At 35.3% G+C, this 14,902-nt stretch overlaps 2 protein-coding genes across 4 annotated transcripts; both read left to right on the forward strand.

Moving 5' to 3' along the window:
- Positions 1-2,354: 2,354 nt before the first annotated feature.
- Positions 2,355-11,517, forward strand: LOC104218024 (uncharacterized). Of its 3 annotated transcripts, none has more exons than XM_009768418.2 (6): positions 2,355-2,491; positions 3,193-4,861; positions 5,050-5,292; positions 5,706-5,786; positions 8,766-9,197; positions 11,242-11,517. In XM_009768418.2, the coding sequence occupies exons 2-6, from the start codon at positions 3,581-3,583 to the stop codon at positions 11,296-11,298; spliced, it is 2,094 nt and encodes a 697-aa protein (XP_009766720.1). In that variant the 5' UTR covers positions 2,355-2,491; positions 3,193-3,580; the 3' UTR covers positions 11,299-11,517. The 3 variants fall into 3 exon arrangements, with proteins under 3 accessions (XP_009766720.1, XP_009766719.1, XP_009766721.1); XM_009768417.2 differs by lacking the exon at positions 2,355-2,491 and adding an exon at positions 2,520-2,712; XM_009768419.2 differs by lacking the exon at positions 2,355-2,491 and adding an exon at positions 2,731-3,095.
- Positions 11,518-12,528: 1,011 nt separating this feature from the next.
- Positions 12,529-14,120, forward strand: LOC138888250 (uncharacterized). Its single transcript, XM_070170078.1, has 2 exons — positions 12,529-12,590; positions 13,475-14,120. Exons 1-2 carry the CDS (start codon positions 12,529-12,531, stop codon positions 14,118-14,120), a joined length of 708 nt encoding a protein of 235 aa, XP_070026179.1.
- Positions 14,121-14,902: the final 782 nt, after the last annotated feature.

A 14,902-nucleotide genomic window follows, 5' to 3' on the forward strand; every position in this document is an offset into this window, starting at 1 on the left:
TTTACTTTTTCCTTTTATTTATACATCAAATTTCTTGGTTATTAATTAGTATTGAACTAAATCACGTATCTTTAAAATCATAAATCAAATTTAATTGTTACTTGTATTTTCGAGGTAAACATACTTGCTGTATGTATAAGTAGTTATACAAACATATTTCAGCTTTTATCCGGAAAACAATTTCTTACTTCTGTTTTAATGTCGTAACTATATTTGTAATTTTATACTACCACATAGTTACAACTAATAATATATGCTTACCTGAAAAATTTGTCTCCTATATATAAACTTATGGTAGAGTGTTTGGCAAAATATTTTGCATTATTTCTAGTAACTATCATTGTTGTAAAGGTAAATTCAATTTAACTCGAGCAAAACACCATCATGCTTTATGAAAGATTCTTGCCATTTAAAAGTAAAAAAAATAAAAGCTTAAATAAATTTTTTGTAAGTTATTGCTCTTAATCTGAATTAGTAGGCTATTGTTTCGGAATACTCAAAGAATGAAGAAAGAAGGACTATTAGATCTTACTCCTTTTACGTTGTTATTTCTTTCTTTTATTTTTATTTATTTATTTAAAATAAAGCCCTTAGATGTGAGTTGTCTTTTATGATTAGCTTAATTATATTGGGAGTAAACATTCGATGTGAATAATTTTTTTTCATTTAAAAATGCTGTTACAGAAAGGTTTATGGTAGATTCCGTCATTTAATGAACTGCGTCATGTAATACTTAAAAATACGGCACCCTTGAAGTAAATGTGAGGAGTCAGTTGGCACTTTTTGAAGAACTCGCTGTCCCTATTTAATAATCTTTAGTTTTTCTTTTTATCATATGTTGTACCAAATTTTTATTTTTTCTTCAGAAAGCAAAATTTTCCTCATTTTCTCATTTAAAAATGTATTTCTCGACTCACCTTTTAATTAATAATAAAAATGTATCATTGTGCTGAGCATGTTTTCTGTTCAAAGAAAGTTCTAAAATTTTGTTGACTTTCTCTTTACTTATGAACACATGCCATTTTAACTCAATAAGTTTTAATTTTCACTTTAATACCCGTGCCAAATCAATTAAAATACTTAAATTGAGACAATGGAATTCTCAAAATTTTGAGTGGTTCAATTCAATCCATTGAGTGGATAAATAGTGTTACGATAACCACGGTATATTGAAAAAGAAAGTGCAAGGATAAGAGCAATATCAACATCAAAAGGTAGAGTCCACTGCCACAAATGCCGACGAATTAGAGACAACTCGCAACTTGGAGTCTCTATACAAAACACGTATTGCATACTTGGCCCCTCTTTATCTTTAACGGCCATCGACTAAAACAAGAAATATAATTCAATTTTGGCCTAACTTTGCTCTATACAACAGCCCGTCAAATTAAATTCAACTCTCATTTTCTTACCCCAGAGTTACCATCATACTTTATTGTACTAATTTCAATGGCAGCCCCATTATATTCTTGTGCTATTTCATATCAGACCCACCCTAATCTATTTGTATCACCTCCCTAAAGTTCTGAGTAACATGTGTTAATATCAAGTGAAAGTGTTTGAAAATTTAGCTTTTATATTTTACTTTCAATGATAAGATTTTATAGACATACAAATATTATAAATATAATTAAAATGGCAAGTTCAAAAGTCATTATTCTTTCCTAACAATTGTGTTTAATACTACAATAACAACGTACTCAGTATATCTCACTGGTGGAGTATAAGAAGGATAGTGTGTACGCAGACCTTACCCCTATCTGGAGAGATAGAGAGGCTGTTTCCGATAAACCCTCGGCTCAAGATGGGAAGAAAGAAAGGGAAGAAGAAGAAGAAAGAAAGAAGAGGAAGACAAAAGAGGATAAGGAAAAAGGGGAGAAGAAGTAGCATTAAATAGCAAATTTGGGAGCAACAATTTCTAGTAAAAGGAAAAAAAAAAATAGCATCAAATAGTAATAATCAGGGAATAAAAAATTTCAGTAGAAATTTTAAAAAACAATGGAGTTAAATGTTAAAAGTATTTTTTTCCCCTGAAGTTGCCTTATAGGAGTACCTAACTTGCTGCTTTTATCTCTGCCTCTTTTCCTCTGGTAGCAATAATATGATAAGCCAAAAATGAAAGTAGTACACTAACATTTCTCTAGCATATAAACTTTTAGTCATAACTACTTTAACATTTATACAATCATTACTAAATGGTCTAAAAATCAAAATAATATCTTAAATTTCATTTATCATCAAAAGTGTAAATAAAAGAGATCAAAGGTATATAACTTACAAAAATTTTCAACTTTGACGACTACCATTATTAATAAGTAAGCGTTACTCAATTTGACCAAACAAGGTACACCAAATGCTGCATAGAGTACCGAGAGTTAGGTGCATTGCACCGGCACCATCTTTTTTTTTCCCCGCAGAAACAGAAATAAAATTAAATGGTTAAGGGGACGCTTAGAAAGGAGAGAAAGGGAGAAGGAGGCGCAGTTAAAAGGTAAAGAAGAAGGAGAGAGTATAACAATAACAACAAATACAAAAGGCAATAACCACAGGAAAAAAAATAAATAAGGGAAATTTCATTTCTCTTATCTATTCGCCTCTACAAATTTTTTCCTGATAATATATATATAACTTTCGATACTACATATAGAACCTCTCCTTTTTCTTCTGGTTTTCATAGAGATGATTTCTGTTGCCTCCCTTTTGTTTTAATGGGTATTTTCTGAAAATAATTTTCTCATTTTTTCCCCCTTTCCTTATTTGTAATTAATCACTTAAAATTGTTAATTTGTTTGATGATGATGATTGATGGAGGACTTGATAACTGAAGATGATCGTGTTTGTTAACTGAGAACTTGAATGTTGAAGATACTTTTCGAGTTTTTTTTCCCCTAGGATTTTAGAGGAAATAAAGGAGAAAATTGCAATTGATCGCTACTTTTTTAGCTCATATAATCTGTAGAGTTCATATATAAATTATTGTTTCTGCTGAAAACTGCCCCTAGCTATCTGTCTCTACGATCAGTATCACTTTAGATCGGATTAATTGAAACTTTCGTCAGATAAATCCTACGGAGTTTTTAGGTGATCATAGCAATGTATGTTAAATGGCAAATAAGTTTTCAGCATTTTCTTTATGCAGATGATTAGTTTGACTAGGAGATAGGACTAATGTTTCTGCATTTCCTTTTTCAGGATTTGGTTTGATCTTGTGGAACGAATCATGGGTTGCAAGTCTAGTGTATTACAGTGGTTTGAAGCCTGTGCTTATTGTTCTTACTTCCTATTCAGGTCGAATGTAGATGCTGGATTGTTCGATGAAACATTTCTTGGAATTCCGTTGATAGATAGGTAGTCGTTATCGAGTGTGTGATGATAGATAATGTTGTAGCTTTTATCTAGTTGTGCTGCATTTAGGTTTGTTCCATTGGTAGGAGATTGAACTGCTGGCAATTTCATGGGGCTGCGATTATTAGATATTGAATTGCTGTAAGACAGGAGATAGAATTTAGGTAGTGTAGTAGATTAGATATTTGAGATTTCGACAAGAAGTTTGTGGGAAGTAACAAATTTTAAGTTAGAGATGGGGTTGCCTCAAGTGCCCTCCAGCAGTGTTGCTGAGGAAGTGGCCACATCATTGAGCACATTTGTTCAAACTCCTGCTAGATTTGCTGGCAATATGAGCAGCTGTGATATGAGTGGAATGCACATAAGTTGCCTTAGCAATGGCACATCAGCAGCGGATTTTGCATTCGCCTCGTCTAGGGATGTTTCGAGGGATGCTGATGTTCTTAGTATTCATAAAGATGGTTTGACAAACATGCATAAATTGAGGATTGACTCTGCAGAAAAGCATGGCTTCTTAACCCATAATGGTGCAAGGACTACTACCCAGAGTCCTGCGTCAAGGATTGTCGGGTTTGAATCAAAAATTGCGATGAAAACCGCTGCTAATTTATTCGAAGCAAATCCATCTGGTGATGTTCACTCATCTACTGTGGTTCGGGACATTGACAAAATGAACGAGACTACAAGTTCATTAGTTAGGAAACGCTTATTGTCACCTTTGAATGGCATGGTTCTTCCAGATAAATTTGCAGGTGAATCTCTGGATATTGGTGGTAGTACTGTTTTTAGGAGTAATTCCAACTTCACACTTGATAGTTATGGTGCTCCCTCACAAGAACATAAGAAGGCTCATATAGGCAACACAAACAACTTTTGTAATAAAAATTGGTTCATGCCATCTTTACCTAGGGGGAATTGTTCACCAAATGAGACCTATGGAGGAGTCTCCCCTTTTGTCACAGATGGCCCTTTGTTCAATGACGAGGGGCCTGAATCTGAGATTCCGTTTACTCCTCCATCCCCTGGGTTAGATTTTTGTGCAGATATGATAAAAACACAGTTGAAAGATGGGGCAATGCACATACCCGGAGAAAATACATTCTCGTCACCACTGTCTCTTTCTCCTCTTGGACCAAAATCTCATATGAGGGTGAGACGTTCTGAATGGTTAAGGAATTATTGGGAGGATCATGACGATAACTGCCTAACTTTGAAGGATGTGGAACATTCACTTGATCGAAGTCTTTCAGATATTCTATCTCCCCGGAAAGAAGAGGATTGCAGAACGGGAAGTGATTTTTTCCGAGATGTTGAAGTTTTTGAGATGAACTTTGAACGTCTCACGCCTGAAAGTATAAGTGCCATGAGGCGGTCCAAGTCACAAAACTCAGCTCCGACAAATCAATGTGCAAGATTTGGTAGAAGTCTTAGTGGAATGTCTGTAAAAAGGTCCTTAGTTGGTTCATTTGAGGAGTCACTCTTATCTGGTCGTTTGGCATCCAGCGTAGTGAGCCAGGTGGATCTTACTGCCTCAATCATCTAGAGTGATGCTATTAGTATTCTTTCAGATGTCATCCATTTTATCCTTGGTCTTCCTTTAGTGCATTAGTCTTCCTTGATCTCTTTGTTTAAGCATTCATGCCATGATCTTTTAAATGGTTCGCCGAATTGCTTTTGTTGACAAGTTGTAATATACTTATGCAGAGAATTGATGGTTTTCTTGCTGTCCTTAGTATCACTGGAGGAAATTTCTCACCACATCCCCAGAAGCTTCCATTTGCAGTAACTATTGTAGATGGCGATAACTTCTTGCTGTACTACTCATCAATAGATCTTGGAAAACCAGGTAGTGAGGGTAAAGGCTCACGAATCAGGAACTCTAGCACTAATGGTTCACAAACAAACAAGGGCCGCATACGTATACCGATGAAAGGGCGCATACAGCTGGTATTCTGCTCCTATCCTCTCATCTTGCGTGTGCATGTGGAATTGCCTTATTTTAATGAGTGTAATTTCCGTGTAAAAGAGATAGCCCTGAAACATATCTCTGCTCTGTGGAAAAAGGAACCCATCCTTGTAATTGTAAGCACCCTATCAGTTGCATTTGCTAATTTGATGTTGAAGAAAAAATTGTTTGATATTGAAGAATTTAGTGTTCCTTCTTCTGTGCACAAGTTGGTCCAAACACCAAGAACAAAGTAGAAATTTTCCTTCTTTATGAGTGCTACAGCTCTTTTGTGACATCTAGTTATAGGAGATATACAGTTTTTGGTAATTTTTGCTTCTGGTTTGAACATAAATGTTCTTTATCTTTCCTGAATTCATTATGTATAGTAAAAACTTTTGATTGCTATTGCCAGGTTCTCAGCAATCCAGAGAGGACACCTATCCATACATTCTTTTGTAGCTATGATTTGAGTGACATGCCAGCTGGTACTAAGGTAGGTTCAAGCTGTATTACCACTTTGAGGTGGGATTTTTTATTTGTTTTAAGGTGAACTTGAGGTGGAGAAAGGCATGTAACTTTGATATAATTTAGAGAGCTTTTGTTGTTTATCATAGTGATGCAACAAGCTGCATTTCCTCATCTATTTACTTGAAATATTCTCTATCTGCTCAGCATGCAGTTTCTTTCTAACACTCTCTCTATTCCTTTTTTATGATGGTGTTTGATTGGATAGTTTAAAATGTGAATTTGACTTATTCATTATATTAGTGGTAATAAAGGAATTATTGAAGTAGTGGTTGAATAGTTTATTTAATGGAGAAAACATCACATCAAGTTGATAAGTTGAATGGTTAAGTGAATATTAATGCTTGAAAGTTGTAAAATTTATATAGAATAATATTATTAGTGAAATTGCATTAAACATTTTGAAATGTTCAAAAATGAAAAGAGTGTCATATAAATGGAATGGAGGGGAGCTGCTTATTTCTTTATTAACTAAAGCACTTTGAAGCTTTTAATGTCTTGTTGATTATATCAAACTAGACACCATACAAATTACAAAAAATTTTAAATGTGCGGCAAAGTTCAACTTCTCCGAGCTCAAGCTAATTATTGCTACCTTATTTTGACATCACTTAGGTTTTGCTTGGTCAAATTTATTAGTGACACGTTATTGAATAATAACTCTGCATAAATCTTTTAATTTTGGAGGGGGTTTCGGTTGATATCATGCTTTGGCTGACCTGCAACCAACATTGCGTATGAGCCGTATTTAATCTCCTTATTGGAAAATATCTAGCATGCTCATCAGTTTATTTGTTCAATTTTGCGATTGGAAAATGGCTTAAGAGGCAGTAAATCCATGAAGCATCTAGATGTGCTAGATAAGTAATCTATTCACGAGCTTTATATTGAGAGCAGAACTAATGTTATGCCGCAATGAAAGCTAAGCCTTAAAAGCCAAACATATAGAAATGCAAATGTTAAGGTTGAATGCGTTGTCATACTAGTTTTTACGATTGATCACATTAACGGGTGCAAATAGTAACATAGAGGGTAAAAGGAGAGATTAGATAGTTTGGCCATATCTGACATAAACCTCCAAATGCACCAGTCTATAAGTGCGCCACTACGATGGTTGACAGTATTAAAGCAGACTCGGTAGACCTAAAAGCACATGGAGGGAAGTTGTTACAAAAGTTTTATGATCCCTCAAAATCCATGCGAACTTAGCGAGAATAAATATGAGGGAAGTAATGAGTCCATATGGACTATATCAACTAGTTTGGATTAAGGTTTTGTCCTTATTGGTACCTTTACATTAGGTTTGGTGTTTGACATGAGCTTTAATATGGTCGATTATGTCAATATAGGGATAAGCGTGAGATTTAAAATATTTCTAATTGTAGTATTCTAAGAGGAAAGTTGTTACAAAAATTTTATGATCCCTCAAAATTCCTGCGAACTTAGCGAGAATAAATATGAGGGAAGTAATGAGTCCATATGGACTATATCAACTAGTTTGGATTAAGGTTTTGGCGTTATTGGCACCTTTACATTAGGTTTGGTGTTTGACATGAGCTTTAGTATGTCAGATTATGTCAATGCAGAGATAAGTGTGAGATGTAAAATATCTCTAATTGTAGTATTCTAAGAGGAAAGTTGTTACAAAAATTTGATGATCCCTCAAAATTCACGCGAACTTAGCGAGAATAAATATGAGGGAAGTAATGAGTCCATATGGACTATATCAACTAGTTGATTAAGGTTTTGGCGTTATTGGCACCTTTACATTAGGTTTGGTGTTTGACATGAGCTTTAGTATGGCAGATTATGTCAATGCAGGGATAAGCGTGAGATTTAAAATATCTCTAATTGTAGTATTCTAAGAGGAAAGTTGTTACAAAATTTTATGATCCCTCAAAATTCATGCGAACTTAGCGAGAATAAATATGAGGGAAGTAATGAGTCCATATGGACTGTATCAACTAGTTTGGATTAAGGTTTTGGCGTTATTGGCACCTTCACATTAGGTTTGGTGTTTGACATGAGCTTTAGTATGGTAGATTATGTCAATGCAGGGATAAACGTGAGATTTAAAATATCTCTAATTGTTGTATTCTAAGTTATGTTAAAATACAAATTATTGAGCATTGAAATGAAAGGAGCCAATAGAGTAGGATGGATATAGAGGATTCATATAGCAAACTACTGCTAGTTTGGGATTGTTGGTGTGCCGATGGTTGTTATTTTGAAGCTAATTTATTGGTTGGATCCATGATTTTTGAGTAAGAAGGAGTAGGAAAGAATATTAGTTTCCTCTGCATCATGAAGTCTGAAGTTGCAACAAGGCGAAAATCTTTGACAAGCTTCTCAGTAACCTCTTGCCATGTGGTTGTATGAAAATCCTAAATTTATGAGTTTTTTCATATCCTTCAACTATTAAGCTTCCATCTCTTTGCTTTCTTTGGGCTTCGATTCAGCATAGAGGGTCTGGTGAAACAGTAAGTTGAAACAAAATAGTTTCTCCAAATATTATGCCGTTTCCATAGCCTTGAACACTTTTTCTTTTCATCACTATTTGAACTCCATTGTTCTTCAGCCAAACTAGTGAAACAGGGGATCACTAGCCAATGCAGCTGTTTGTCTGCAGCCCAATTGTTGCCTGTTGATTCCTTAACTGGTCTTAATGATTCGGTCCGCTGAACTATCTTTGCAAGCGATCCTGGTTTCAGTTCACTGTAATTGAATATTTGTTTTCCTAGTACTGGTATTGGATGATCTCTTCATGTAAATGTGTAACTGGAAGATAGGTGCAGTTGTGTCCAGCTAACACAATTTCGTATATGATATTTTAGTGATTACTTCGGTTTTGATGGGATATACATGGAGCATTAGATTAAAGTCATACTAGCATTTATGTGAGTCCACATCTGACAATGGTGATCTCACTCTAGTTATGTGATTGCAGACATTTTTACGTCAAAAGATTAATTTGTCTCTGGATAAAGCTGGAAACAAGAGTTTAGATAGAAAGATGGATAGTGGACCACCTTCAGTTACTAGTGTTGAGGATTCTATGCTGCATAACAGTTCAATTCTGTATTCTAGCAAATCTCATGGTAGTGCCGAGGCAGGCCATCCTGGAACCAAACCTGTTAATAACACTTCAAAGGTGAATGATAGTACTGCTAATTCTAGTGTTCTTCGTTATGCTCTACATCTCTGGTTCTTGTGTCCCTATCCCAAGAAGAGCTCAAAATCAGGTCTTCAGTGCAAAAATGATCAGTCCTCTCCGACAGCAAGAAATGTTATGAACACTGAAGGGGGAAGACGATTCTATTTGTACAACGATATGAGAGTAGTTTTCCCTCAACGACATTCAGATGCTGATGAAGGCAAGGTATGTCTAACATGGTATATGGTTTACGCTGCATTATCTATCTACTGTCTGCTAAAGCATCTATAAATATCATAGAAAGATTCAGTGATGTTGGACTAGATTGACCTCTGAGGTGCACGCTGTTTACCCTGTTGCCTCAGTGTGTTGACTGGATGTTATGCTGGGTTGAAATTGGTTCATATGAAGAAAGCTATGTTATGATTACTAATTTAGACTTGTTGGCGTGTGGATATAATTCCTCAGTTTAGTTGGAGAGGAGACACGATTATTTAATTAATTTTGTGTTTGCAAATGTCTGCAACTCGTTCCTTAACAAGCAGGTGATTAACTTTCTTAGAATCCTGTGAAAGTATTCTTTGTGAATTGGTGGCATGAGACTTGGACCTTTGTTCAAAGCTGCTGAGAATTGTTTTTCTTGAGCCGAGAGTTTTTCAGAAACCTCTCTAACTCCACAAGGTAGGGGGTAAGATCTGCGTACATTTTACCCTCTCCTGTCCCCACAATGTGGGAATACACTGGGTATGTTGTTGTTGCTGTAGGCTTGGACCTTTGACTTTTAACCTTTAACTTAGATGGTTCACACAATTCAACGTGGTATTTAGTCGACGTAGTTGTTAGGTTTTAGTGTCATTGCAATCCATTAACAAAAATATTTCATGTGTTTGGTTGTAAGCTGCATTTTGTAGACCTAATTAATAAGTAACCTTGTTCTCTAGAAGGGACCCAGGGATTTTACAGTCGCTGGTGTTCCACCATGAGAGGGAGAAGAACCATACTTAGTGATTGTGTCCCTTGGTGAGAGGAGATCGGGTGGGTGTAGATAATGAGCAAAAGAAAGAAAAGAGAAGGAGTTACGCAACCGGATTTCACGAGTTCTGTCGTGGGCGAGAGGAAGTCAGGGTGGGGTGTAAAGAACAAGCAAAAAGAGAAAGAAAGGATCAGTGATAACAAGAAATTTGTCTCACATGGGTGTTCGAGCACTCACCTGTCTCCATGTGGGTCTGCCGACCCTGATTGTTCTTTCTCAAACAGTTTTTTAGTTTTTCGATGAGGTGGTCACAAAACTCAACCTGGTGTCGCAGCGGGTCAGCATATAGATGTTTTTGGTTCGAGAATTACCACCACCTTGCATAATATGTATTTTTGTACTTGGCCCAAGAAAAAAGAAGTGGTCGCATTAAATTTTGTGTGTTGCAGACCTAAAATAGTTATATAAATGTGTCTTTCATCTAACAGTTCATGAGGCGGTATTACTGTTTGACATGCCACATCTTATCGTAATGTCCATGATTATCTGGCTTCATATCTCTTTGCTGGCACAGCTCTCTCTATGTATCTGAAGCAACTCACTTATTTCTCCTTTGCTCTAGTTCAGTCCATGTCAGCCATGAGCTATATTGTATTTTATTAGCTCTTGTACAGTCTGATTAGTCATCCTATTAAAAAGTGGCAGTCATCTGGAACATTAAGGAAACTCGAGTCTCTACAGAGAAAGAAAAGAACAACATTTCACAATCAGACTAAGAATCATGACAGTGCCATTGTCATTTGATTGCCATCTTCTCCATTTGTTGTAACTACAGCAAGAATGGCCTACTGCCAAGTGCCAACCATCCAACCTCTGCTTACTTTCTCCCAAGATGGAGAACTGTGTTTTTTCCATTGGAACCAAATGAAGCTAATCTTATGCCTGTGTGGAGTGGCATGCTTTTGGTCATTAATATGTGAACTAGAAATTTTTAGCATTTGCTGGACTTCGAACATGATAGTATGAGATCCCCATAACTCAATAATCGCGTTCATCATTCATAAATGCATGCATATTCACAAATGCTTGACTGTGTTTTTGTGCTTGTTGTCTGACTTAGAAGGAACTCGCTTTGGTTATTGTCTTCATTCTTCTGTGGAAGAGTATATTGTCCTTTGGATGCAGAACTACATATTGTTTGGCAGTGTAGAGGGCTGCCTGCCTCAATTGTAATATCAGAGAAACCAGTGTTAGTTCAATGGGCACTAATTACAAACCATGTTTTTAAAATTGCAGTTGCATGTGGAACATCATTATCCAAGAGATCCCAAGTATTTTGACATCAGCGACTGACATGGTGACTTATTGATCTCTAATCAACTTATTTCCTTTGTACATAATGTACATGTTATTCCTAGTTATCTGGGAGATGGGGGTAGGCCTAACCCCCACTTCACCTGTAAATTCTTTTGAATAAATAGTTCTATCAATGACTTGTACAGAATTGTACATAAGAATTTTCTACCATCAATGGGAAAAAAATAATGGAAAGAAAAAAAATGATTTTTTTTCCCTTTTTTCTATTCTGAAGTAATGATGTAAATCCACTGGCAACTTGGGACTGTTGGTCGGACTGGACTGCCATTTGGAGACAAAAGCGCTTTAATTTGGCTAGGAATGCTAGTGTCACATAATGTCTGTAATCTAAGCACTCCATAATCAATATTATGGGATGCAAAAAAATGTCCATTCTGCAAAATTCAAAAAATATAATCTAACATTAATACAGTGATTTAAAAACATAGATACATTTGCATTTTATCTTCAAAATAACTTCAAAATTTTTCAAAATATCAACAATTTTAAACAGATCAACAAATCTACAATTAATCTCCAAAATTAAGACAAATAATCTCACATTAATTCAGTGCTTAAAAAATATAGATACATTTGCAATTTATATACAATATTTCTACAAAAAGTCTACAAGCAAAAACAACACAAATTATGTAGATTTTTAACAACTAAAACAAGCGAAATAACTAGTGAAAAAATTACTAAATTCTTACCTTCACCAATGACTATTTTCGAACATTTTTAGGAGATTTAACACTAGGGGCTTTTTTTGAATTTTTCTTCTTTTTGGGAGCTTTTGAACTGGGAGCCGCCTTCGCTTTCTTTCCAGGTTTACTGATAGGCACATCTTCTAAAAAATCATCATCGAACACTATCTTTTGTCGTTTCCTATCCACTTGTTTGATTGGCCTCGAAGATTCTCCAACATCGAAATCATGTTTTTGTTTAGTTCTAGCTTCAACGCTGATTTGACGCGGAGAAAGACTATGCTTCATATCTACAATTAGATGTGCAGATTTTCCTTGCTTTTTGGGTGAATGTGGTGATAATACACCCAAATCGAAAGAAGGTATATCAGCTTCTAGAGCTTTTTTAGGGTTGTGCTTTGAAGGTTTGTTCTTCTTCATTGAGAAATTTTGAAGCTGAAAGTAAATGTGTGTATGAACTTTGAAGATTTGACTTCAAATTTGACTGGTTGTAGAAGAAAAAACTTGATTTTGGACGTTAATGGTAGGAGATTACATATGTTTCTCTGGTTTTAGCAGAGGGAATAATGGTTTGAAACGTGGGTGTGGGGTGATACGTGGGTGATGGTGTGGGTTTGGGAGAGAGAAACGTGTGGGGGGGGGGGTGATTTGGAGGAATATACGATACCATTAATTTAGGAGTGAGATACAGTACAATTAATGTACCGTTAAAACACCTTATGGTATAGAATTGGTAATTAGGTATACTAAATGTAATTATATCAAACCTTAAACATTGAGGGTAATATAGTTTCTTATATGACATAGGAATGTAAAAATTCCTTATGAAAAGTCTAAGGGTGTTATGAATAGAATTCTATTTAGAGTGAATGTCTATCTTGTAGAGAATTTTACTTTGTGGCTAAGTCATTTTCCCCATATAAATAGAGGGGTCTTACCCCATTGTAAATCATCCCAAAATTCAATAAGAATTTCCTTTCTCTCTTTCTCTGCAATATTGTTCTTCTACTTTTATTGTTTTATAACACGTTATCAGCACGAGACTCTACCGTCTCAAGAAGCTCTTTGAGAAGATTAAGGTATAACTTTTCTCCTCTTTTTAATTATGACTGACATTATGAAAAGAAAGTTCGTTGCCCTTGAAATTTCGGGCAAGAACTATATGACATTGGTGTTGGATGCTGAAATCCATTTAGATGCAATGGGTCTTGGAGACGCCATTAAAGACAAAATTAAAGCATCACCCAAGACTGTGCTAAGGCCTTGATTTTCTTGCGCCATCACCTTGATGAAGGGTTGAAAATAGAATATCTCACAGTCAAAGATCCACTTGTTTTGTGGAATGACTTAAAGGAAAGATATGACAACTTAAAGTTGGTGACTCTTCCACAAGCACGATATGATTGGGCTCATCTGAGGCTCCAAGACTTTAAGTCTGTTTCTGAATATAATTCTGCAATGTTCAGAATTACTTCTAAATTGAAACTTTGTGGAGATACTATTACTGATTACGATATGCTTGAAAAAACGTTCACAACTTTTCATGCCTCCAATATGGTCTTGCAACAACAATACAGAGAGAAAAGTTTCAAGAAGTACTCTGAGTTGATTTCTCTTCTCCTTGTGGCTGAGCGAAATAACGACTTGCTCATGAGAAATCACGAAAATCGACTCATTGGGTCTACACCATTGCCTGAAGTGGATGAGGTGTATTCTCATTATGCTAAGCGTGGAAAAGGCCGTGACTCTATTCGTGGTCATGGTCGTGGTCGTGATCGTAGACAAGGAAGAAATTTTCCTGGTGTTAATCACCCCCCAAAGAAAAATAATCACCAAAAGTGGAAAGGAAAAGATGAGAAGCCAAAGACAAATGGTTCAGAAACTGAATGTTATCGTTGCGGTGGAAAACATCATTGGGCAAATATTTGTCGTGTACCAAGACATTTGGTTGAGCTTTATCAAGCATCTCTAAAAAACAAAGGCCCTGAAGCCAATTTTGTCTCTGACAATAATTTTGATATCACCCACTTGGATGTGGCAGACTTCTTTGAGCGCCCTGATAGAAAAATAGACCACTTGATCGGTGATGGATCCGTGGTTAAAGATGATTGAGTAGTTCAATTTTTATTTGTGCCTGTTCGTAGTAGTTAATGAATAAACTTCATGTAATCATAGTTTTTTGCATGAGTAGTAGTCATTAGTACCAATAAGTACTATTTATTTTATGCAATATTGTTAGTTAGTTTTAATTAAATACGGTAATATTATTTCCAGCATATGGTTCAAAAAAAAAGTATATTACTGTTTCCGCTGAATTGAGTATTGTCTTCTTTATGAATACTACCGGTCAAAATTTGCAAAGTTGATTATTTTGTCCAGTAATATCAAAATCCTGTTAACTCCTCATTTTTCATCATGTTACTTTATCGAATAATGAATACTATTACTTTTATATATATAAAAAAAGAATAAGAACATTATCACGTTAGTAGGACAAAGTCCAAATTGAATTGGTTTCAAAAGATGCAATCATTACGGAATAAGCAAGACTACAACAATGCTCGTTCAATGATATATTTGTTGGATCTCTATCATTGATTTAACTTTGTTTTTTTCCCTTTTTCTGTGAAAATACTAATGTTTATTCACACATTTCTTTTGTATGTCAAACAATGGGAAGCAAATATCGTTATTCCACAAAGCAAACTTGGATCAAAGTTCAATTGTAAAAATATTTGTTTAATTGATTCATGTACGACACATACAATATTCAAAGAGAAAAAATATTTCTCTCATTTAAATATGTGTAAGGCAGATGTTCCTACAATTTCTGGTAGTAGTAAATTAATTGAAGGCTCTGGAAGAGCTACTATAACTCTGCCTAAAGGAACAAT

Source organism: Nicotiana sylvestris, chromosome 3 (genome assembly GCF_000393655.2).
Source record: "Nicotiana sylvestris chromosome 3, ASM39365v2, whole genome shotgun sequence".
NCBI classification, from domain to species: Eukaryota; Viridiplantae; Streptophyta; class Magnoliopsida; order Solanales; family Solanaceae; genus Nicotiana; species Nicotiana sylvestris.

What these genes read in the sequence shown, in the direction of transcription:
- LOC104218024 (XM_009768418.2), top strand. Translation starts at nt 3,581, where the DNA reads ATGGGGTTGCCTCAAGTGCCCTCCAGCAGTGTTGCTGAGGAAGTGGCC. An exon ending in TGAAAGGGCGCATACAGCTG is followed by an intron (nt 5,293 to 5,705) that starts GTATTCTGCTCC and finishes TGCTATTGCCAG; the next exon opens with GTTCTCAGCAATCCAGAGAG. An exon ending in ACATGCCAGCTGGTACTAAG is followed by an intron (nt 5,787 to 8,765) that starts GTAGGTTCAAGC and finishes ATGTGATTGCAG; the next exon opens with ACATTTTTACGTCAAAAGAT.
- LOC138888250 (XM_070170078.1), top strand. Translation starts at nt 12,529, where the DNA reads ATGGTAGGAGATTACATATGTTTCTCTGGTTTTAGCAGAGGGAATAAT. An exon ending in AATAATGGTTTGAAACGTGG is followed by an intron (nt 12,591 to 13,474) that starts GTGTGGGGTGAT and finishes TGCAATGTTCAG; the next exon opens with AATTACTTCTAAATTGAAAC.